The sequence below is a fragment of the Culex quinquefasciatus genome, chromosome 2, assembly GCF_015732765.1.
Source record: "Culex quinquefasciatus strain JHB chromosome 2, VPISU_Cqui_1.0_pri_paternal, whole genome shotgun sequence".
Lineage (NCBI taxonomy): Eukaryota > Metazoa > Arthropoda > Insecta > Diptera > Culicidae > Culex > Culex quinquefasciatus.
In genome coordinates, this window is record NC_051862.1 from 195,593,500 (window position 1) to 195,617,880 (window position 24,381).

Consider the following 24,381-nt stretch of genomic DNA (forward strand, 5'->3'; position numbering starts at 1 on the left):
ATTAATAAAAAAATACATTCTTAATTCATTTACATCAATTCACACCATTTCATGAAGTTAACCGTTCTGAGTTTTGCACTGTCACAGTTTTTTAAAGTATGTTTGGATATTTATGAATCATGCTACAAAATTGGTTTTATTGGCAAAACCATTTATTACTTCCTCAAATTCATGTAAGTTATATCAAAAGTTAATAAACTTTGTTAGCAAATATTTGATTGTGTTTTTTTTTAAAAAAAGGCATAAAATTATCAATTTTGCATAATCAATTTAATTTGTAAAATTTATTTAAAAAAAAGTGTTCACATGCACCATTAATGACTTAACCTAAATTATGTTTTTTTTTCAGACACAAAATAGTTAGTTTCGTCTAATTTAAGATTTTAAACAAATATCAAAGAAATCACAAACAATGCCATCAAAAGTGCGGTGCTTCGGTGGACGCGTAGTCTTGTTTTTTCGTGATAATTTTCGTCTCTTTTGTGTTGCTATTTGTGTGCATGGGGTGATTGGTTTTATGTGAGTAGGTTTTTTTATGTTATTTTTTTTTCTCTCCATTTCCTCAGTTTGATTTGCAATTCCTTTCCGTCGGGTCGTGTTTTTTTTCGCGATCGTCGTCGGTGTGTTTTTCGTTTTTTTTTCGCGTGCGTGTATGTGTGTAAAGGTGCGGCTGGCTCTGGTTGTCATCGATGACAATTGAGTCAGTCTGATTTGCGATGCCTTTCGGTCGGGTCACAGGGTTTTTTCGCATTCGTCGTCGGTGTGCAATAACAACAAAACCTTATCATACCATTTCAGCTCGATAAACATCGTAACTCGTCGTTCGCTTCGTTAATCAGTACCCCACTAAACATGAATCATGTAAAACTCTTAAAAACATCTCAATTAAAAAGTCAGACTGTTAAATCCTTCATCATTTAATTACAAATAATTTTGGTTCTATCTTTCCACAGCCGGCTGTCTAAGATTAAACCATTTCAATTAAAAGTTAACAGCCGATAAACGGGAAATGTCTGATCCGCAGCATCCGATTGTTTGCCTTGAGAATAAAACATAATACCTTCAACAAACACTATGATTTTGGGTCGCATCATCATCTTCTATGATGAATCCTGACCAAACACCCTATCCTACTAACAAATTTTCAGGTTCCTGGCGCTTGTGGGGTGTAAGCACAGAGTAAATCAGCTGCCCTAGTAGCAACCTGCGCTAACTAACATTCCCGTCCCTTAAAATCGAGATCTACAAACTGACAGGGCGGGCGCCGTTGGTGGCCAATGACTGTTACCTATTCGCAACTGATCTAGCTTTAGCAATAATGGTGTTTTATCTTTTCAGCGCATTCATACATGCTGTTGATAAGGGAATCACCACTAGATCGTCGAAGCATATAATCAGTAGTGCTGAAAGGATATTACGGTTCTGTTCAGCAACGGAGGGGCAACCATGGGTGATCTCTCATGCTCATGCTCATGCTCAAATATCAAAGAAATCACAAACTTTAGTACGTATTTTGACTAAACACGAGTTTGAATTATTTTGATTTTGAATTCAAGTAACTTTTTCATTCAAATATTTTTTTTAATTTCATTCTAACCGGCCTGTGGCTTAATGGCTACGGCTCCCGCCTCATAAGCGGAAGGTTCAGGGTTCGATTCCCGACCGGGCTCCTTGAAACTTTTCGACTGTAATTGAACTTTGAATATGAACAAAAAAACGCATAGAAACAGGTGGGATTCGAACTCACACCTTTTGATTGGATGTCGGATGCTCTAGACATTCGGCCACCAAGGGATTAATACTCCTTGAGTGAATTAATCCGTAGTGGTGAAATAATGTCACAAGGTCATTTACTATATAATACAACAATCTCTTCCCCAACGATTCCCCTATACACCACACACCATTATAATCTATAAATAACTCGAACCGGTTGATACGGTATGTCCCCGGCTTCTTCTTCTTCCCCTGTTGGTTCTATGAAATGTGGGATCCGTTCATAGAATCTGTCTCATACGGTTAATGCAACGCAGTAGGCCGGGCCGCTTTAATGAGTGTAATACACTTCGGGGGTCCTCGCAAGTACTGCAATCATTAATAATGACAAGAAGGAACTTGAGGCGTAATCTAACCATAAGTTCTTCCCGGATGCTTTCTTCGGACTGGCTGCGCTTGTGTTCGATTAGATTAGATTAGAAATATTTTTTTAAATTTCATTCGGCAGGACCAAACTTGGTTTGGGAAACTTGATAAAAGTCTGTTTTACAAATTTAAGTTTGAATCTTTACTTTTAGTAAAAACAAGCAAGTCAATTAAAAAAAGATTTTTTTGGTCAAAATTGATGTGAATTTTCAATAGTTAATAGAGGATTAATATTAGATAAAATTTGAAAATACTGTCAATAAATTGTTCAGTCCCATCAAATAGTTTGCTTTGATTTTTCGTTCTATAATTTGAAAACTCTCGCTCTGGCACCAACAACAAAGGGGAAATATACTTATTTTAATCACTCTAGGTGGATTTTAAGCAAGTTTTTTTTTTCAACATTTTGCACTTTTCATGAAGTTTGGTGTTTTGAAATATGGTCCCAGTAAAAAATTAAAATTCAGAGCCATTATTTGTGAAGGACAAAATGACATTTTTGTACACCAATTTTTCTAAAATGTTAAATGTACGTTTAGTATACCAACGTATTTAAAGCAAGAAAGCGATGGTACTCGATTTGGTACTCTATCCAATATCAAAGTGAAATGTTGCATGTTGTGGATACTTTACAGTCATGTCGTCAAAAGTCTCAATTTCCCAAAATTTGATATTGTTGAAAACAAACCATCTCTGGCTCCAGCTTCTGAAGATTCAGTGACTTTGACTCCACAACTCTGGTATAAACTTCCTTACGACCTTCAAGTCCACTTATCCGCCTCCCATCCAGTCCAACATTAGTTCAAAAAGACGACATTCCTCATGATTTCAGTCTCCTAAGCACCATCGCTTGATCACCAAGCCGCAGCGGTGGTAACCAATACCCCTCGATCTTCTCGACAGCTGAGAGAGGTGAGGCGAGGGAAAATCTCCAAATTGTTAAAATATGTAAATTAAAAGTAACAAATTTTATTTATTTTGACATCATTTTTATGGACAATTCGGCGGTGATGACGATCGTCGCGAGCCACAAGCTCAGTGACGAAAGTTAATACACTTTGAAGTGTGTCTCTGTGTGCGGGTTTAAATGTGGTGCAAAGACAAATGTTGCCTGACCATTTTAAACGTTGCTGGTTTTGTTTCAATGTGTACTAATACAGCTATCCGACAAAAAAACAAGAAACTCTCACCACGCTGCCTCCCCTTAAGACGATGATGTCCGCGCGTACACGGGCGTTGAAGACGACGGAATTGGCTTCAGTTATTCAAATTTTGACATTTGCACGAAAAATCGTAGCGGCTATAAAACGACCTTACGCAAGTTCAATTTGATTATGATTTTATAGGTCCGCGGTGAGACCACTCTGTGGTGAGGTGGGATTCATACCGGACTCCGCATGCCGGGTTGGAGATGTACGGCTACGATGGCTTTTAAGATTTAGCTTCTTTGACTATTTGTAAGTTGGCTTTAGTGGAGATTTCAGTACACCTGAAGCGGTAGATCACCAGGGCAATAAAATTGTTGTTTCGTTGAGGTTACACTTCGATTGAACATAGATTTAGATCCTGGACAACCGATTTTAAGATGCCTGGGAAAATCGTAAAAATCGTTTGAAGGTAGGCCTGTTTATTGAAATTCATAACGAATAGCATCTGTTTTTGGTGCGCATTAGGTGTTGCCACACTAAAAGGTAATATAACTAGATTAGGCGACATTTTGACAAATAGTTTTGAACACATGGTGATAATCAGCAGTGATTTATTGTTACACAACGTTCACATGTTTACGACCACACAAAGAACTTCGCATATCACTTCCGAGTGGCACCTTTAACTACCGAACTAATGAGCCGATGATTGGTCAACTAATCTCCATAAAATGCGAATTACCAAAATTCGTTCACAAAAAACGCTCTTAACATCCTCATTGTCCGCCTCTTACGTTATCAAATTTTATAGCTTTATGGGGCTCCCCGAAAAAAAATAACAAATTTAATTGGACAATTTCAACCCAAAAGGAGCTTCACATGGCCAATCAACCTTTATTTTCCCCTCTAACAGGGGGTCAGTTTCGATTGCAGCGTCTCTTATTTTTGTGAATTTTGTTAGGGTTCATCTAATAATGTTAATAAAATTAAAGAAACTCCGTAATAACCGAATGGCGTTGATTGGGCGCGCTCGGCCAACACACGAGCGATGATCGTCCCACGAAAAAAATAAACCCGTTTTCGACGTGAGTATTAAAATCATAATCAATTCGGAGTCTGCGTGGCAGATGAAACAGAGATGTCGTGTCGGGTAGGGAAAGAAGGAAGACATTTTATTTGGAGAGGACCAAATTGGTTCGTTTTTTTTTTAACTTAATTGTTGGAAGTCTATTTTTTATTTAATCATTCATTGCGTTTAAATCACTAAGATTTTTTTGTATCTTTAAGATTAAGATGAGGAAAAACTAAGCCATCAAAATTTGATTTCAAGAAAATGTTAACGTTTGTAAAAAAAATCATTTAAACATTAAATTAATTTCAAAACGTAATAAAACAGGGCTATCCAATGGCCGGCCTACGAAGTTCTTCAAGTACTGACTAGACAATTTCCCATTCCTCTATATATCTATGTCCTTTCCAATGCCACATAGGTTGACTTGTGAACAGTGGACCGGTTCGGATGCCGGCGGATTTTCCGACGACGTAATTCCGGGTTGGTACGAAATTCCAACGAAAAATCTATTCTAGTGTTACAAAGACCCCCAAAACGGTGTTATACCCCCTCCAGAATGTTTATTTAGCAATTCTATGGTTATATATTGATATTAAGTTAAATTAAAAGTTTGCAAAATTAAGTTTAGATAAGTTTTATATAGAATTTCCAGAGTTATAAAAACTTTTATACTAAGTAATTAGTGAACTTTATATTCAATCCAAATTATTTTTTTAATCAGTCAAGGATGCCTATTTTGAGTTGGGAGACTGGATTTATGGTGATTTGTCAACAAATAACATTATTTATGTTGATTTTTCGAAAGGTGTACAAACATTTTTTGCATCTTTTTTGATTTCTGTAACAGTATTTGCTATATAACTATTTATAGAAATCATCTTTTCATGAGCATTTTGTAGCAAAATGTTTGGCATGAGTTTCTGATCAAAACAAAGTACGAAGGTTTCTGTCAAACTTTAAATTGTTTACAGGTTTCTTCACAAAATGTGCATAGTGCCCGAGAGGTGTAAATACTTTTTTTACATACTGTACACCATTTAATAATGTTACTTTTTCAGCAGCATTTCTTTGTTTTCTAGAAAAAATAGTCAAGATTTTTTTTCTAGTTTGCTACTGATTTAAATTGGTTTAGATTAATAAAAGTGAATAGTTTTAAATTGCTCATGCATATTTTCTGCTTTGATTACGTTCAAGATTCTGAGTTTGTAATATTTATTATTATTTGTTATTTCAAACATTTGAGTATTTTTTGAACAAATTATTTGGTCTTAAATAAAAATCCGCTATCAAATTTTCAAATTGTTCATTAATTTTGTTTGATTTGCTGTGCAAATTTCAATTTTCCTAACTTCTGTCATTTTTTCAAAAAACAAAATTTTAGTGAAAATAAATGTCAAATCAACTGAAAACTATCTCAAATGCATTTTTCTGCATTGATTATCATATTAAGCATGTTTGGGCAGGGTTTAAAATATTTTCAAATAGATGCAATTTCAAAGCACAGCATCGCATATACATTTTTTCGCAAAAAATCAAATTTTCGTCAATACTTGGATATTTTGGGAACTAATGATTGCAATCAACTGTACACAAACACATTTAAAAAAAAAACAAAACTGTTTGAAGAATTCAATGCAGCTAAAAAAATCATAATATGACCAACATAAATTCGTTCGTACACCCAAAACTGGGCAACGCTCTCGTCCGAGAGAATAATGGCCTCGAGTCGAGAGATGGGCGAAAGAATCATTCTCTCGAGGTTCATTTGCAAAAAAAAGTTCAACCGTCAAACAACAAACTTAAAGTGTCGACTACGGGAATCAAACCAAAGACCTTTGGCAAACTAACCCAATGACTTAACTGCCACGGCCACCACAGCTTGTTGGCTAAGGAGGGGTCAGATGCCGATGTATGATACTTTTTGGAGATGTATTGTTTATGATGGTGTGAGATGGTTATGATTCATTCGATTTTGACACTGAGATCTCAAAAAAAATCGAGGGAACGATTCTAAATTTTGTATGTAATAGAAGAGAAAATCGTGACGTCAGGAATGAACTCAAATCACTCAAAGTTCATTTGGTGAGTGCCTTTAACAGTTTGGCCTAGTTTGACCGCTACATTGTCCCCAGTTTCAAAATTTTGTCGCGAGTTGCTTTTCTCCTCTATTATCATAAACAACAACTTTGCTGAAGACACCAAATCGATCAGTAAACACCTTCTTGAGTTACGGGGTTTCGGATTGGAGAAACTAATTGAAATTTCCAAAAGAGTGTCCACGTGGTTTACGGATGGTCCCGATATAAAATTGCATATTTGAGCACAAGGAATCAATGGAAAATCAGATAGAAATACTAGCGAATAGAGGAGAAAATCGTGACGTCAGCAATGAACTCAAATCACTCAAAGTTCATTTTGTGAGTGACTTTAACAGTTTGGCCTAGTTTGACAGCTACATTGTCCCAAGTTTTCTGTGGGAGAGAAAAGGAGGCGAATACTTTATGAAAATCATACCTGTCAAAATTCCTAGCCTCAAAATGTTGTCGCAAGTTGCTTTTCTCCTCTATTGCCTTATTAACAAGTCTTTTGCTTTCAAAACTGTATCCTAATTTAACTCAGCCGTCAAAATTGTTCATCTTATATAAAAAAGTGCTTTTTTCGTCATCAGGAAATGGCAATAATGCTTTTGAACTTTTTTTATGATATTATGTCCAATCATTCATAACAGTATGTTTTGGTAAAAAAAACAATAGCTCCGAAACCTACCTGCAGCTGCAGCGTCTCCTCGAATCCGTCCGGAAACTCGGTACAGTTGGTATCCAAATTTTGGGATAGCGAGGTTGTAAGGTGATGTCTCGCATTCATCCCAACCACCATAGACCCAGTGGATGGATGGTAGGTTGGTTGGTGCGGGCCCTCTTTCCTCCACTACTCCAGAGCTTTCTCCTGCCCTCTTGATAGGAATGATTTCGTTCCAGTGGGTTTCACTTAACCGCTCGGTTTGAGCCAAACACACTATGGCTATTCGGTTTGCTTAGTTTTACTCCTTAACGATTTTGATTTACTTTACACGAGTGGTCATCACTTTGAAAACACCCAGAATTACACTGATGCTATACAAACACACACTAGATATTCACTACTACACGACAATCATTGGGGAAAAAAGGGATTATTTTCGTCACAGCATAATAGCTTCAATATTTACACTTGATTCTCGACGATTCTCATTAAGGGGGAGATTTTCCCATTTGGTTTTCTTCCAGCTTATTGAATTCATCCACCAAAAGTGGGGGGGCGCCTCACCAACTTTAGCAATCAACGTTGATTTTCATTTTCCGAATCACATAACTGTTGAGAAAGAGAGAGAGAGAGAAAGAAAGAGAGAGATAGGGTAAACTAGCGCGCTAGACCGCAACCGGTGAAAAAACAGAGGAAAATGGGTTGAGAAAAGCTCGTCGTGCAACTCGCGGGCTCCTTTTTTGTTGGTGTGAGTGCGGGTTGGGTGAGGATAACCTCAAAGCTGAAGGATTTTTCTCGTCAGACTGTGAGCTTGTGAGCTGCAATCGATGAGTTCGAGCGCGCTTCCACGTGCCGCTCCAAACTCCCAGATATTGACATACCGTGATGATGTTTGAGCAAGGATTTTGTTGAATCGATTGCCATAACCTCTAATTTTGGGACGGCCACCTTGCTTGCTTCAGGTTGCCACTATGCTCGTGCTTGCTAGCCAAACCTCACTGATAATTCTTTCTGAGAGGGTGGAAATTGTGGAAAACTTCGGAATTTATATCAGTTGAAAAACATAAACTTATTATTAGTTGAAGTAGTCTAGAAATTATTTTGCTAAACATAATTTCAGCTGATTTAATCAACTTCTTAGTTGAGTTAACCTTTACTAGCTAATTCTTGAATAAAAACATGTTTTTGTATTTCCCCTAACGGGGAGTATATTTACATTACAATTAGTTTTAATAATCGAATTTGAATTCACATATAATCATCCTCATCAAATTTTGATCAAATTTGGCTATGAAACGATTGAAATAGATTATACATGTTATTTGCTGAAATCGTAACCAGACTTTTTTTTTTCAATGTTTAGGTATTTAAGAAATGAAGACCTTTGATACAATAACATTCCTATATGATTTATTTTCCTTTTTTGGTACAATCTTCTTCTCGGGAAACCCCTCGGTGTCCAAAGTCACGTGAAAGGGTGACAGGGAGTGTATTTAGTTTTAGTTTGTTTGACTTTCACGTATTGATTTTTTGTGTATGTGCCCTATCACGATATCACCGTGCGAGTTTTGGATGCAAAAAAGTAGAATTGTATTGTAGACATCATCAAATTCCTATACGAGGAAGAGGACATCACATCTTCCTAATCTGTCAATATTTATCGCCTTCAATGCCCCCAGAGGTCAACGAATTTTCCCGGGTCTATCCCCCCTCCAAAAACACCCAAGCGCAAGGAAAGCCTTTTCCGGGGGGGTTTTCCACACTGAAAACACTGTAATTTCCTCTCCGTTTTGCACACACAGTCTGGTCGACGACGACGACGACGATGACGGCATCGCCGGAGGTCGATTTATAGACAGTGTTGCCAAATACTAATGATTTTCTAATACAAAAAAAATATTCTGAAATTTATTTGTTCGAATAGTGATTCCAATTCGCGTAAAATTTTTGAGTGATGTGTTTGTAGATTTTTGAACAAACTCAAAAAATGGCAGCACTGTCTTCCACCCCTTTCACCGGCTGTCCCACAACCCCACGGCCACAAGGACACTCGCCGGCGTGGTTCCATCGCATTTTGCCCTGAAGGCCTGCAGCATGGCTGGCCGGCTGTTGGCTTCTGCTGCTGATGATGATGATAATGTTTGGCTTGGTTGGTTCGAGGCCGTTGCCGGGCCTGCAATCAGGCAGTGGTGCCAGTGGTGGCGGATTGACCTAATTCGGTTCGGTGGCGCTTTGATCAGGATCTTTGATTTTTGCTCTCGGGATCGATTTTATCACAATGGTGCGGAAAAATGGGGTGGGAGGATATATGGATGGACTTGGGCCAACAATGTTGATTTTGTGATGGAGATTATACATATTTGTTTGGTGGAATGTTTATTTTTAGGCTGGAAACAACGAACCCAGTTCAGTTGCGGGTTTGATTTGATCGAAATCAAACTGATCAAACAGTTTCAACCTAAGCTGCAAGAATCAAATCAAAAAGGCATATTTGATCAAATAATTTCAAAAAGCGGTTTTCATTTAAACCACTGATAATCCCCCTAATTTAATATTTTAAAATGAAAAAGTCAAAATATTACATAAACTTCTTCTTCTAAATAAATATTTTATTCATGGGCATACAACATCTTAAATAACTTGCAATATTTTGCTAAAACCATCAAAAACAGATGACAATTAATTTCAGGTATAATTTAAAAATTCTGACAAAAATAAGGTGTTCCGAATTGTTTGAATTATTCGAAAATTGTTAAAAAATGACTTTGTACAGATGTTGTATTAATTCTCTAGATTTTTAAATACTGATTGTTCCAAAATAATAACTTAAAAATTTCCGAATAAAGAGAACTCAAGTAAACTCTATCCTCCAAAATATTAATTCATTAAATGAGGAAACTTTATTAGCAATGTAATCCTAGTACAAAACTCCATTGAATTTTAAAATTCTCATTTGAAAATGGGCTTTGATATGTGCTGCGTAAATAAAATATTAAAATGATTTACTGTGCATGGGATCAACTGGCTATTTTTTATTTTAACAAAAAAGTGAAAGTTAATAATTTTTATTTCCTTTTATTTATTGTTGAGTTGAAAAAAATTACTGCTCTTATATTAAAATATTATTTTATTCTAGAATTTTTTTAAATAAAAATTTACTAGTTAAACATTCTGAAAATTTGCTAATTTCAATTTTATAAATTTATATTGTATAATAATGTTACCTTGGAATCGGCTGTGCCTATTTTTGAAAATGAAGGATAATTTGACTGTAGAAATTACAACAGAATCCAGACTAAATGGAAATTGTGACTTCAATAGAAAGATCAAAAACTTTAAAAATCGGTTAAGTTATTCAGTGTTTAGTGCCTAGAGAATGTGATGATTGGGGAGTGAATTTTGACGATTTCGCAGACAGCGTAATATTCGTGAAATTCCAAAATTTTCACAATATTACGTGAAAAGCAAGGATTTCGGAAATCAATGCATTAAGAATAACAATTTGAACAAATATTTTATCGACAAATTTGATTATAAAAACTCGTACAACGGACTATAAACATTTCATTCTGTTTAATCCATCGTTTTAAATTAAATTTGGCACTTTTAAGCTTTTACCATTGTTGAATGATCTGAAACCATACATTGGAAATACTCATCATATTCCGAGATTTTTTAATGCTTTGTTGATATTTTATATTTTGTTCATGTTGTTAGGTAATGATAGTTTTTTTTTTGTGCAAGATGAATTCTGTGAAAGAAAAATTAAACTAACTCTTCATTTTAATGGTATTTAAAAAAAATTTAAGATTTAAACTTGGTTTATTCAAGATTGAATAACTTGGGCTTTAAAATATTGTTTTAAATCAGCTCTTTTTTGAAAAAAAAAATTTCTTTTACCAACATAAAATCTTAATTTTAAAAACGTTCATTCCTTTCATCCTGTTAAAATAGTTCATAAAATTAAGCAAAAATTAGTTTTGTACCTGGGTTCTGATATAGACGTATTAATTCATATGTTATATAAATATAGTGTATAAAAATTATCAACATTGTAAATATGGCCGAACTTAAGTGACGTAAAGCAACTGGTTAAACTTTTAACTTTTATTATGATGCAAAATATTTATCCCATTCAAAGTTCGAAATCTCTCTTCCCAAATGGAGCCGCTTGGCCCCTCAACAAGTGGTTGTTCCTCTCGATACACTTGACATCCGGGGCCGGGATACTTTTCCGGCGAGTTTGCCAACACTTTCTTCAAAAGAAGAAGCACGTCCCGACCGTCGTTGTCGTCGTCGGTCTGTTGTATCGAAACGTCTCGTACACATCCCCCCCCCCCCCCCTTGCAACCCCACGCCGGTCACCCAACACCGCTTGTGCCAACAACAATGTTGTGCTCCGTCGTGGGGGCGGTTCGGCATGGTCACCACCACCGACTGTCTGTGTACATCGGCAGCAGTACATGCTCGACAACGACGAGGGCGCCAAAGTATGTACGTACACACAAAAAAAAAGTTTGTGGAAAGGACCGCGCGAGGTGGTGGGTGGTCTTCACGGGGGGCGGGTGCCTTCTGTGGTTTTACTTCCAAAGAGAAAGAGCATGAAATAATCAATATACGTATTGCAGTATTTTATGATAAGCTCACACTTCCCACTCCCCAGCTGGTTTCGGGAGGGTCGTGGGGAACCTCCAAGTTGCTGGAATCCTGCCGGACACGCACACCACACCAAGGAACACGAGCTCCGTCGAGTTGCACTTAATGATTACGTAATTAGGGCCGGGGGTATTTATTAGGATGTCGTTTGTCGCCGTCTTAAGAAAGAGGGGATGCGGAGGGGTACTCTCGCCGGGTGGTCAACGTAGAGTTTGTGCTAATGATTTACACGGAATCCAGCACGGCGATTTTTATCGATCAACGTCGGTTCTAACGAGAGTGCACGCACACATGCTTGCACGCGCGAATCAAAACATCGCGCACACACAGGTGAGCGCGTGTGACTCCACTCACACACAGATGGAGGCACTGTCGTGAGCAGCAGCACTTGCCTTCATTACCATTTTATTTAATTAACCTCTCATGTTTGACATTCGCGATCGACTCGTGATGACGGTAATTAAATCCACACGACCAGGATCCGGTTCCGGTTGGAGGTCGGTCTGTCACGTACGCACATTCATTGAGGTCGCACCTAGTGTCCACTAGATGGCGGTAATTGGGGTTCTTCGCCGGAGACCTCCGGAGGTTTCGTTGACAGCTGCGGGTGGGTTATCCTGGACAGGTAATTGAATTTCCTTCACCACCGCGAACCCGTCATCGGTATTCCCTGGTACGACCACCAACGAACACCCCGCACTTACACGCACACGCACGCACGCACCCGAATTCCGATTGCGGCGAGGCTGCGTCGTGCCCGCCTCGTGTGCCAGAGAGTTAACACACAAATCACTTAATTATCTCTTGGTTACACCGTCACCGTGACTGTCAGCACTCCCGGGCGACCCACACCAACGCAAGTCGGCCAAATTCTTCGAAATCCAGAACTTTACACGGCATCGATTCCGGCACCGTTTATCGAACAAACGTCGTCGTCGTCGGGGGAGAGCCGCCAAACGTCAACGAGGTCGTAGCGGTGACATTCGCTGGGTTATTGTTATTGTTTCCCGACTCAAACAAACTGGCGGTGATAACAATATACACTAGCGTCAGCCCAGTCTGGAGAAGCAGCAGTAATAGACGCGCGAGAGTACACCAGCAATCGACACAAAAATTATTTATGCGGCGACAAACCACGAACCCCCGGACTCGGACTCGCTCCGGACTTCGGCTCGAGCTCGGCTCTCTATCCTGCAGTACAACACACCCACCCTTAGCTTCTCCAGCAAACCGCCGCCGCCCCAACCCTACACCTTCCCTCTATTCACCCCCGCACAAATGCACTCCCGGACCTTCCAAAACTTCTAGGTCTCGCACCGACCATCAACCAACTTCCCCAGCAAAACTCTACCGTACCGAAACTCCAACCGCAACGCCTGCAAGCTAGGCAGCACGCACTGCACCGCACGGTCGCGAAACGCACGTTTTCAATCACCAAAACCGCAAAATGCACCACGAAATTCCGTGAAATTTGCTCGCACCTGGGCCTGGCAGATTCTAGGTTACACCGAAAAAACTCACTGTTCTGTCACTGTCAAATTCTCACCGCGCTCGCGGGGCCAAAACAGTCGTAACACGCACACACACGGGCGCCTGCATGGTAGGCAACCAGACCAGCAGCTGTCAAAGTTCGGCTCCCGTGCGCCAATTTCATCTATTCATGAGACTCTCGCGCTCTCTCGCGAGAGCGAAACGACCCCCAGCTAACCTAGCCGGGCTGCCAACGACGACGACGTATTAGGTCATTCCCTAGCGCCGGTTGTGACACACAACAACGACGGGAGGGCCGATTTCCGGTGGTCGCGAAGACGGGCCCTGGAAGCGGAAACGAGTCTGCGCGGTGCCGTTGTTGTGAAGCCGAAAACTTCCAGGATGGGATTTCCCCTGCGTTGGCTGTCAACTAGTGCGCGCTGTGGACTGGAAATTGGAAAATGGGCAAGTTTTTGGGCGCGCATGGAGCGCGGGAAACACGTGGTCGTAGGTAGGGTTCGGGAGGTCGCCGCTAGAGGCGCTGTTTGATACTTTGTTTGAAATCAAGAAAATTAAGATCATTGTGTCGTATGTTTAATATGTTTAATTTTTTCTAAAAAATGGTGAAATTCTAATGGAAATCCCTTACAATTAAGTCTCTGATAAAATATGGCACAACATATTTGAGATAAGGTCAGTACACACAAATCACGAAAATTGCTCATGATCAATTTTACAACCCAAATTGACTGTTCTAATTATAATTGACACAAAACAACCCGGGCTATCGATGTGCCTTGATACGATCCTATCGTTAGGTTTTCTTTCTAGAAGCACACGAGGGGGTACATTTTTGCAATCAAGTGATAAGGGCAACAGAATTTTCTGGTTTGCCAAATGTTTTGTAAATAAGTAGTCTCATTTGTTTTACGACCTGTTATCTATTACGCTCGTTCAGATATTAGGGGTAATCTGTTGATTAGCCAGCTACTACGTTTGAGCGTATAATCCAAAAATTGATAACGCTATCCTATAAAAAGCTACCCCTTTCGGCGATTGAAGGCAGACAGTTTCTACCGAGGAATTAGCTCAAAAGCTACAATGAAGTTATTCGCCAGTGCGCTTACCGTGGCGCTGGCCGGCCTGGTGTCGGCCCAGTTCGATACCCACATGTGGGGCGACCGCAGCGGCATGGTGCATCTGTTCGAGTGGAAGTGGAACGATATCGCGGACGAGTGCGAACGGTTCCTGGCACCGAAGGGATACGCCGGTGTGCAGGTTTCGCCGCCAACGGAGAATATCGTGGTTTCGGGAAGGCCATGGTGGGAACGCTACCAGCCGGCTTCGTACCACTTGAACACACGATCCGGATCGGAACAGGAGTTTGCCAGCATGGTCCGCAGATGTAACAACGTCGGAGTGCGAATCTACGTTGATATTGTGATCAACCACATGGCTGCCATGTCCGGAGGGGCAACGGGAGGTTCCTGGGTGGACGGGTTGAATTTCCCGGCGGTTCCGTACGGTCCGAATGACTTCAACCCGCGCTGCGAGATCTACAACTACAATGATCCGTATCAGGTGCGTAACTGTTGGCTGGTTGGACTGCCGGACTTGGCCCTGGGATCGCAGTGGGTTCGTGACCGCATCGTAGATCTGATGAACAAGTGCATCGGTTATGGAGTGGCCGGTTTCCGAGTGGATGCCGTCAAGCACATGTGGCCCGGAGATCTGGATGCCATCTACAGCCGCTTGCACAATCTCCCAACTGATCATCACTTTCCGGCTGGAGCACGTCCCTTCATCACCCAGGAGGTCATTGATTTGGGTGGTGAAGCCATCAGTCGCAACGAGTACACTCACCTGGGTACGGTCACCGAGTTCCGTTTCTCAGCTCAGATTGGCCGGGTATTCCGTGGATACGATCAGCTGAAGCATCTTACCAACTGGGGTGAAGGTTGGGGCTTCCTTCCGTCACACTTGGCACTGGTGTTCGTCGATAATCACGATAACCAGCGTGGTCACGGTGCAGGTGGTAGTGACGTTCTAACTCACAAGATTCCCAAGAACTACAAGATGGCGTCGGCGTTCATGTTGGCGCATCCGTTTGGTATCCCGCGCATCATGAGTTCGTTCTTCTTCAACGATGGTGATCAGGGGCCGCCACAGGACGGAAATGGAAACCTGGTGTCACCGTCGATCAACCCGGACGATTCTTGCGGCAACGGGTGGGCTTGTGAGCACCGCTGGCGTCAGATTTACAACATGGTTGGATTCCGCAATGCTGCCAAGGGAACCGGAATCAACGATTGGTGGGACAACGGTGGCAACCAGATGGCGTTCTGCCGTGGCGGAAGTGGCTTCGTGGCGTTCAACTTGGAGGGTTACGATTTGAACCAGTGGCTGCAGACGTGCCTGCCGGCGGGCGATTACTGTGATGTCATTTCGGGCAGCAAGAGCGATGGACGGTGCACCGGAATTACGGTGCACGTGCAAGGTGATGGCAAGGCCAACATTGTCATCCCGGCGCACGGAGATGACGGTGTGCTGGCTATTCATGCTGGGTCGAAACTTTAGATGGTAGATATTCGTGTATTTAGAGTAATAAATGTATGTTTGTGAAATATGAAATATTTTAGCTAACTTTTAAAAATGCATAATATCACAACAAATTACTCATTGGGCATTATCCATCGTATTGCAAGCACTCAGAAGAATTTAATCTGCTGATTGCTGTAAAAAAACAATCAGTCATTGTACGTCAATTTGGCTTGAAAATGGTTGTTGTAAATTACAATTCACGATATGCCCAGTGTTAAAATTCGAGCGTTATTATTGCTTATCATTTTGGCCAGACATGCAAACAGGAAACTATCATGCTTATTTGACAGCCTGAATTAATGACTGCATACATATTTTTACTTATAATATAGGAAATGTTAGTAACACAGCCAAAGTTGACCCGTAAAAAATTACATTTTAAAAACATTGGCAAAGTCACATAAAACAAGTAAAACTTTCAACCCAAAAAAAATGGATTTTTGGCGATTTTTTTAAATCGAAGCCCGTTTAAAGGCGGGGTTGAGTTGTAGAGGGTAAAGTGCTTATAATTAATTTCACACACTTACATAAAACACCAGCTAGATGATACTTTCAAAATATTATGCCTTCAGTGGTTTAACTTGTTTACTAACTTTGGTCTTGTTTTTGCAACTCAGAATTTGTGTAGATTATTTTTAAGCTTTTTACGCTTAGTTGTCCAAAGAAACTCAGGAAATTTCAAATTTTGTCTCTTTCGGATAAATTTCATGAGCTGGAGTCGGAGTTTTGATGAACCCGGAGTCGAAGTCTGATTTTTGTTGTAACACATTTCAATTCGCAAAACTTTATTATATTTTTAATTTATTTTTTGAATATGATTTATTCATATCATTTATTTTTAGGTTCAAAGATTTATCAGATTCCATAATGTTTTTGAAGCATTTTGATTGTGATAGGAAAGCTCCAATTGTGTTATTTCACTATAATCACTAAATGATAACCTGTTAATCCTCTCGTACCAATGATTGTAGTATATCATGAAATAAAAAGCAAATGGGATTGTGTATTCAAAAATGTTGGAAATATTCAATTCATTCTTGACTGCCCCCTTTTGCTTGTCTCTAGCGTCCCTTTAATATCATTTAAAACATTTGTAAAATAACTTAAAAACCGGGGTTGACTTTGACAGTTACTTTGTTTATATATCAAATCGATCATGAATACAATATAGGTTTATTTCAATGTTTCATTCGAAAAAATAAATATTTAAACATGTGTTAAGGTGAAGCCGTTGATCATTTTTGAAGAAAATTGATCATCACTCTAAAATGCGCTGTATTAAATTCAATTTAGCGAATCCCTGCACCAAAATGAATCAGCATGTGCCGGCTGTTGCCTTCTAGAAGGCACTGAAAGAATTTTTGGCTAAATCAAATGTGTTTCAAAAATTATTTAATTTTGTGGTACAATCATTGACGTCCTAGTTGGTAATCATTGATTAATGACGATTTCCATAACTTGGCAAGGAATGGGATAATCGTTACCAAGGGGAATCAGCGTGTGTAGGGCACAGTTCTGAACAACTTGTAGAAGGAATTTTATCAAAATATTGATAGCGACGCAAAATTTATATCATTAAACGGATAATCATGGCAATGATGGAAGTCTTCACGTTAAACTAGTTTATCTACTTTTAATAATATGAATGCCAATTTTAGGTTAGGTAAATGGGTAATTCTCTACCAACTCACACAAAATCGGGAAAAGTTGCCCTGACCCCTCTTCGATCTGCGTGAAACTTTGTCCTAAGGGGTAACTTTTGTCCCTGATCACGAATCCGAGGTCCGTTTTTTGATATCTCGTGACGGAGGGGCGGTACGACCCCTTCAATTTTTTAACATGCGAAAAAAGAGGTATTTTTCAATAATTTGCAGCCTGAAACGGTGATGAGATAGAAATTTGGTGTCAAAGGGACTTATATGTAAAATTAGACGCCCGATTTGATGGCGTACTCAGAATTCCGAAAAAACGTATTTTTCATTGCAAAAAAACACTAAAAACGTTTTAAAAATTCACCCATTTTCCGTTACTCGACTGTAAAATTTTTCGGAACATGTCATTTTATGGGAAATTTAATGTACTTTTCGAATCTACATTGACCCAGAAGGGTCATTTTTTAATTTAGAACAAAATTTTTCATTTTAAAATTTCGTGTTTTTTCTAACTTTGCAGGATTATTTTTAAAGAGTGTAACAATGCTCTAAAAAGTTGTAGAGCAAACAATTACAAAAATTTTGATGTATAGAAATAAGGGGTTTGCTTATAAACATCACGAGTTATCGCGATTTTACGATTTTTTTTTTTTTTGAAAAGTTACTTTTTGCGTTTCTCTTTGTTTTCGTCGTCCGTGTCTGTCGCGGGTGACCATGAACGGCCATGATCGATGACGACCAACTTTTTCAAAACTTTTTTTTCGTAAAATCACCATAACTCGTGATGTTTATAAGCAAACCCCTTATGTCTATACATCAAAATTTTTGTAATTGTCTGCTCTACAACTTTGTAGACCATTGTTACACTCTAAAAAATAACCCTGCAAAGTTAGAAAAGACACGAAATTTTAAAATAAAAATTTTGTTCTAAATGAAAAAATTACCCTTCTGGATCAAAGTAGATTCGAAAACTACATTAAATTTCCTAAAAATGACATGTTCCAAAAATTTTTACAGTCGAGCAACGGAAAATGGGAGAATTTTTAAAACGTTTTTAGTGATTTTTTCGATGAAAAATACGTTTTTTCGGAATTCTGAGTACGCCATCAAATCGGGCGTCTAATTTTACATAAAAGTCCCTTTGACACCAAATTTCTATCTCATCACCGTTTCAGGCTGCAAATTATTGAAAAACACCTCTTTTTTCGCATGTTCAAAAATTGAAGGGGTCGTACCGCCCCTCCGTCACGAGATATCAAAAAACGGACCTCGGATTCGTGATCAGGGACAAAAGTTACCCCTTATGACAAAGTTTCACGCAAATCGAAGAGGGGTCGGCGCAACTGCTGTGTGAGTTGGCGGAGAATTACCTAAATAAAAAGTTCCAATATTTCGAAATGCAAAATCCAAATTTACTTTAAAAATCTTTTATTTTTTTATTTCTGTTTCAACAACGCTTAAAATTTGTAACAAAGAAACTAGTTTTAGATGTTTTTAGTATGAAATTGTTCAAAAAATTCGATAATGCTGTCCGTTTGGCGTTTCGAACTCACTTTGAGAGTATTTAAATGGTCCTATTTATCCATGTGTACATAATTCTAGGCAACTAACTTTTGAAACATTTCTATGTCACTCCGGACATCCATGTAACCCCGATTTACGGTATTCGCGCAAGTGTGAACTGAACATGTGAGTGATGTTATTCTTGCTACTGAATAGGAGTCAGAGTCGGAGTTAAAAATTTGTTGAAAGCTGGAGTCAGAGTAGGAGTCGACTAGAGTTGGTAGGCCGAAGTCGTAGTTGGAGTCGATATCGGAGTCAGTTGGAGCTGAAAGCCGGAGCCGGAGTCAGAGTCAGAGTCGTTAAAAATATGGCCCCACTCCGCAGCCCTAGCTAAAACACCAAACGTTAATAATTGTTTGATGATTTAAAACTAAATATAACAACAATTTAAATCATTGAAATGACTGAAAATGATCTAATATAATTTGACTAGCTCTTTTAACGTTATTTCAGTAATTTCTTCAATGCTTGTAAATGCAAAGTTTTAGCATTTTAGAGTTCTTATGGTCAAAATAATTCTTCAAAATTTAAAGAGGGGTATATGTTTTAATAATTTTTGAATCACACATGATAAAATTACTTTAAAAAAAGTATAAAAAATTCTGCACGCAAATTTTCTCATCTTTTTTCCCAAACACTATCGCATTCCATGTTCCTGTTGTTTTCGCTTACGCATAGAAAAAATGATACACACGCACACTTATTCTTCCCCTCGTTTAGTCCATAAAAAATGTGGAAAATCACGGTTCTCAATTCGGCCCAAGCTCGTTGCTGGCTGCTGCTGCTAAGGGGATCCCGATGGAGGGAAAATCTGGGTGGTGAAAATTCCGTTTGAACGCGCAAAGCGCAGAGTGAAAGAGAATTTTTCCATTTTTCTCTATAGTTTATTATTTTCTTGATGGGGTAACAGGTGTTTTGAAAATATTTTAGATACTTGTGCTCGTGGTGCGGCTGAGTATGAGTGTTCTTTTTTTTTTCGTTCTGTGCATCGAGTTTTATTTTCTCTACTAACCAGAAGAGCAGTGTGGTTTTTATTTTGGGTTGATGCTTTTTATACTTACCAGCGTTAAGTGAGGTGGAAATTTGGTTCTTTTTATTCAAATTATCTTGTGCAACGCGGTTCCCATTTAAAAAGCTGTCAGAGAAATTTTTCGAGCGAGATGAAAAGCAATTTAATTTACATAGGTAATTTTTGATACTTTGAGTCCTTGATTGATTTTTGTTCGTCCTAATGAAAAGTTGTAGAGTTTTATATTTCACCTCTTCACGAGTCCTCGCCCAAATTGGATCAATAGATTTTCAATTTTCACCCCGTTTCCTCCAAGTTCTAATAGTTTCATCACGCTCGCCAACACCGAAAGGATCGCGTCATTTCAAATTCCGTTGAAATCAAAAACACTTTCTTTCTTTAAAAAATTCAATTCACTCCCCCGCCAGCAACACCAACAGCAGCAGTATCAAACGATCCAAGCCAAACCTTAGCGCAGAGCAAACAACGAAAAACTCCTTCAAAATCACTCAAGATGAAAATTCAAACGCCTTCATTTCCACCTGAATTATACACCAATGTCCTTTTCTCGCCTTTTTTTCTTTCTCCTTGGAGGGTGGTGTGGCTCTTGTTTTCCACGTTTGGCCACGGTTGTCTTAGCTTTCACACTCTCCCACACAAAAAACACACACACATGATGGTCGTCCTGCGTCCTGTAGAACCCAATCATCATCCATCCGTCCCGTTTCGTCCGTTTCAAACATCAACCATTCATCCCTTCGCCCATGTGTGGCTGCTGCGAGAGAGTGGGAGGGGGTGGGCTGAAAATGAAGACGATGTCGACGAATTCAACGGACGGATAGTGCTTTCTGATTCCGAGAGCAACGGGATTCTAAAATAAAATATGGCACGGTGTTTGAAGGTGGGAATTTATCCCAAATTTGAACGTATTCCAGTAACGAATGATGAAATTTAGAAATATTTAATTATTAAAGAAGCAAATAATCTTCCAAATCATTATTATAACTTATATATTTACTATAAAATTTCCTAGTTTAAAATTTTAAAAAAGATTCACAAAAAAATGTAATCTTTGCATGATATTTCTAAATACGCGAAACTGTCGGAAAATCAAAAGAGCTGATTAATGTTTAAACAATTTGATATCCCTGACGAAGGTAAAATTTTAATCATGAGTGTTTTGTAACAATTTTCTAATTTTTTTCCAAATCTAGATTTATAAAAGACCAGTAAAAAATAAGAAATTTGACGTTTAATTAAAGCTTTCTTAAATGGTATTCTATTTAAAGCATGAAATAAAAAGCTTAATTCAATGTTAATCAGCATATAAATATTTGATGTTCATATTTAGATAGAAATAGTACTTATTCTGAAACCAGCAAATAAACGAGCTCTTCCTCTTTTTTTCAAAAGTGATAATTTCAAACACAAGCTTTATAATAAGCACTAGTGAAAGATATAAGTCTAAACTTAAAAGTTTTTTTTCAACATTGATGCACTTTTATAATTAAATCTTTGGCAAAATTGTAGGTATTAATGGAGACTATTCGGAAAAAATAGATACACGTAAAAACATGTTTTACATAAAAAATCTTGAAAATCAAAAATTTAAAATTTTAGCAATTTGAGTTTTTGTAAAAAAAAGTTAATTTGGAAATCGGCAAATAGTTTTTTTGTCGTGTTCCTTTATTTCTGAACAAGTTTGCAGAAAATACAAAATTGATCAGAATTTTTTTTTAAAGTTACAGATTTTAAAATATTTACGACCATTTTTCATTGGACACCTGCCTAAGTTGTATGGAGACTTGTATGAGTGAACCAATAACACAAAATGGCTTTTTTGGTCACATGGAAGGCCCCCACAAAAATTGAGCCAAATCATATCCATTAAAAGTTTTGGTAGCCCGAACAGACGGTAATAACTAAATTCATGCCATTTCAATAACAAATACTGTTAAAATAACAGAAAGTGTTATGGAATAATCTTGAAAAATCCATGTTTGCATAAGAGTTCAATAACAGTTTATGTTATCATAACCAAAATTATTATTGGTCTGATATTGATTGACAGCAAAAACAACTCGAGAATAACATTTTTTGTTATGGAAGAATAACTCCAAACGTTATTGGAATGATCGGATTAGTTGTTAAAATAACAAAAAATAATAACAAAGATTTGTTCGAAAAATAACGTAAAATGTTATTAGTCTGTTATTACAATAACAATCCAATATCAAAAAAATCATAACGGTGAATAACAAATCTTGTTATAATTAACATAAAATGTTATTGGCCTAGTATTTTCAAATAACAAAGAATGTTATTCCCAAGTTATTTCCGTCTGCTCGGGAGAGAATTAGTTTATGATAAAACAGATTAAAACGTTTTTCGATAAAATGGGAATGAAATTGGGCTGAATGATTCCATAAACAAATATGTTTTTCGGGGTTTTATTGCAGTCTTTTATTAAGATTTTTTTTATTATCTTTATTAGTTTTTGCATTTACATTCAACCAGACTGCTGTTTTATACGAGCAGTTTTGAAAAACGGGTTTTCGTAATTCTATTTCGATGAATTTTCACATTATTTGAAACATGAGCAGAGGTTATTTTTTTAGTTAGTTTCAATATTCTTTCAAGATTTGTTTTTGGATATTAAAAAAATATGTAATAACATGCTAGAGTTTTGTTTATAGTATCGATCATGACCTGTTTTTTCTTTTGATAGCTTTTTTGTTTGTTTTTATGTATAATAAATTTAATTTAAATTCTTCAGGGCAGCTTTTAAAATAGAAATTTAAAAGGTTTTGCGTTGGTTCATTTTTTTTTGAAAACATTATTTCAAGAGTCTTTTTTGGAAATGACCTACAAGCTATCGTGTTAAATATGTTGAAAGGACCTATTAAAAAAACTCTAGATTTACTCTAATTTCTGGGGGTTTTTGCATCTTTTTGAGCAAAGTTCTATTGCTTTGAAAAAATAATCGAGATTAAAAAATATATTTTAAGTTATTTGACATCTTAATTTTGTTTTGTTTTGTTTTTTTTTTCAAAATGAAAATATCAGTCATGATTTCTATCTGTAATTGATAAAAAGCCAAGGGGAAAAAAGCAATAAAGGTTGAGAAACACTGTTCAAATTCCATTATAATGTCCTTGTCAAGTCTGGTCTGAAATTCTCCTCAGAAAACATATTTTTGAATTAGTCCATTTCAAATATAATGCTTAACCCATGAAAAAAAACAATGAGTTCTTCTAAAGCAAGTGAAAATAAAAAAAGACGTAAGTCTACGTCAACAAGATTTCAAAAAGGGTCTGCGAATGGGCAAGAAGTTTAAAACTGCCAGAAATAAATTAATAAACAACAACAATAAAACAAAAAATAAACAAATGTTATTCCAATATCCTTGATACATTGTTACAAGCATGCTGCTTTCAAAACTTTTCAAAATATAAATTTACTATTGAAAATCTTTTTTTCCGTTACTTAAATAGTTTTACGTCATTTTCTTATCTGTGTTTCCAATATTTCAAAGCATGTATCGATTGTTGAATTTTTTTACAGAGGATTTTAAGCCGATGCAAATATTTTGAAAGTTTATGTCGAACCCCCTTCAAAATTGGCATGAATAATCAGGGGGCAAAAAAAAATTATTTCGAAAAACTTCAAAATTTTAATTAAATTAAAGTTTAATCAACTAAAAACCAATTAAAATGCATTTATTTTCCCGCGTTTAAAATCATATTAAGCATGTTTGAACTCCATTGAAAACATTTTAATTTTTTATGAAATTCCAATGTACAGTCCCGGAAAAGTTATTTTTTTGCAAAAAAAAACTTCCGTCAATGCCTCGATATTTTTTAAACTAATGATTGGAAAGCACTTTTTTACAATTTAAAACACTTTTTATCCAAATGTTGAAATCTAGGCTTGTAATTTCAATTTTTATATTTTTTTAATGTTTGACCCCCCCCCCTTCCCCCCTCCTCTTTGACTTTGGTCAGAGCCGAGGGACATAAACTTCAAAAAATATTTGCAACGGCTTTATTGGCAATAATTTTATTTTGTCCTTGATTTTCTAAAAAAAATTTGAAGGAAGGGAAAAATAATAGAAATAAATTTTGCATTTACACAATTAAACAATCATCTTTGATTTTTTTTTAATTTTTTGTTGGATTATGATTAGAAATATATATAAAGCCAAAGCAATTATCATAAAAATGTCAAAAATTTCCCTCAAATCATGATGTGCATGAAGTGCACTTTGTCGTATTAAAAAATAAACTTTTGACAAGATTTTCAAAGAGTTTGAAAGTTTTGAATCTT

The 24,381-nt window shown here is 37.4% G+C and overlaps 2 protein-coding genes across 10 annotated transcripts in view; one reads left to right on the forward strand and one right to left on the reverse strand.

Annotated features, from left to right (window-relative positions):
• LOC6039845 (voltage-dependent L-type calcium channel subunit beta-2) overlaps positions 1 to 13,303 on the reverse strand; it is a 245,449-nt gene extending 232,146 nt beyond the window's left edge. For 2 of the 9 annotated variants that reach the window (XM_038257740.1, XM_038257737.1), the window contains exons 1-2: positions 12,972 to 13,303; positions 7,129 to 7,713 (exon numbers count right to left, since the gene is read on the reverse strand). In XM_038257740.1, the coding sequence (XP_038113668.1) occupies positions 7,129 to 7,239 (111 nt within the window). In that variant the 5' untranslated portion in view covers positions 7,240 to 7,713; positions 12,972 to 13,303. Of the gene's footprint in view, positions 1 to 7,128; positions 7,714 to 11,873; positions 11,997 to 12,161; positions 12,860 to 12,971 lie in introns of those variants that run through there. The other 7 variants (XM_038257735.1, XM_038257736.1, XM_038257729.1 and 4 more) reach the window with 6 other exon arrangements.
• A 993-nt stretch (positions 13,304 to 14,296) lies between these two features.
• On the forward strand, positions 14,297 to 15,861 carry LOC6039848 (alpha-amylase 1). Its single transcript, XM_001849301.2, has one exon. It carries the CDS (start codon positions 14,332 to 14,334, stop codon positions 15,805 to 15,807), a length of 1,476 nt encoding a protein of 491 aa, XP_001849353.1. The 5' UTR covers positions 14,297 to 14,331; the 3' UTR covers positions 15,808 to 15,861.
• Positions 15,862 to 24,381: the final 8,520 nt, after the last annotated feature.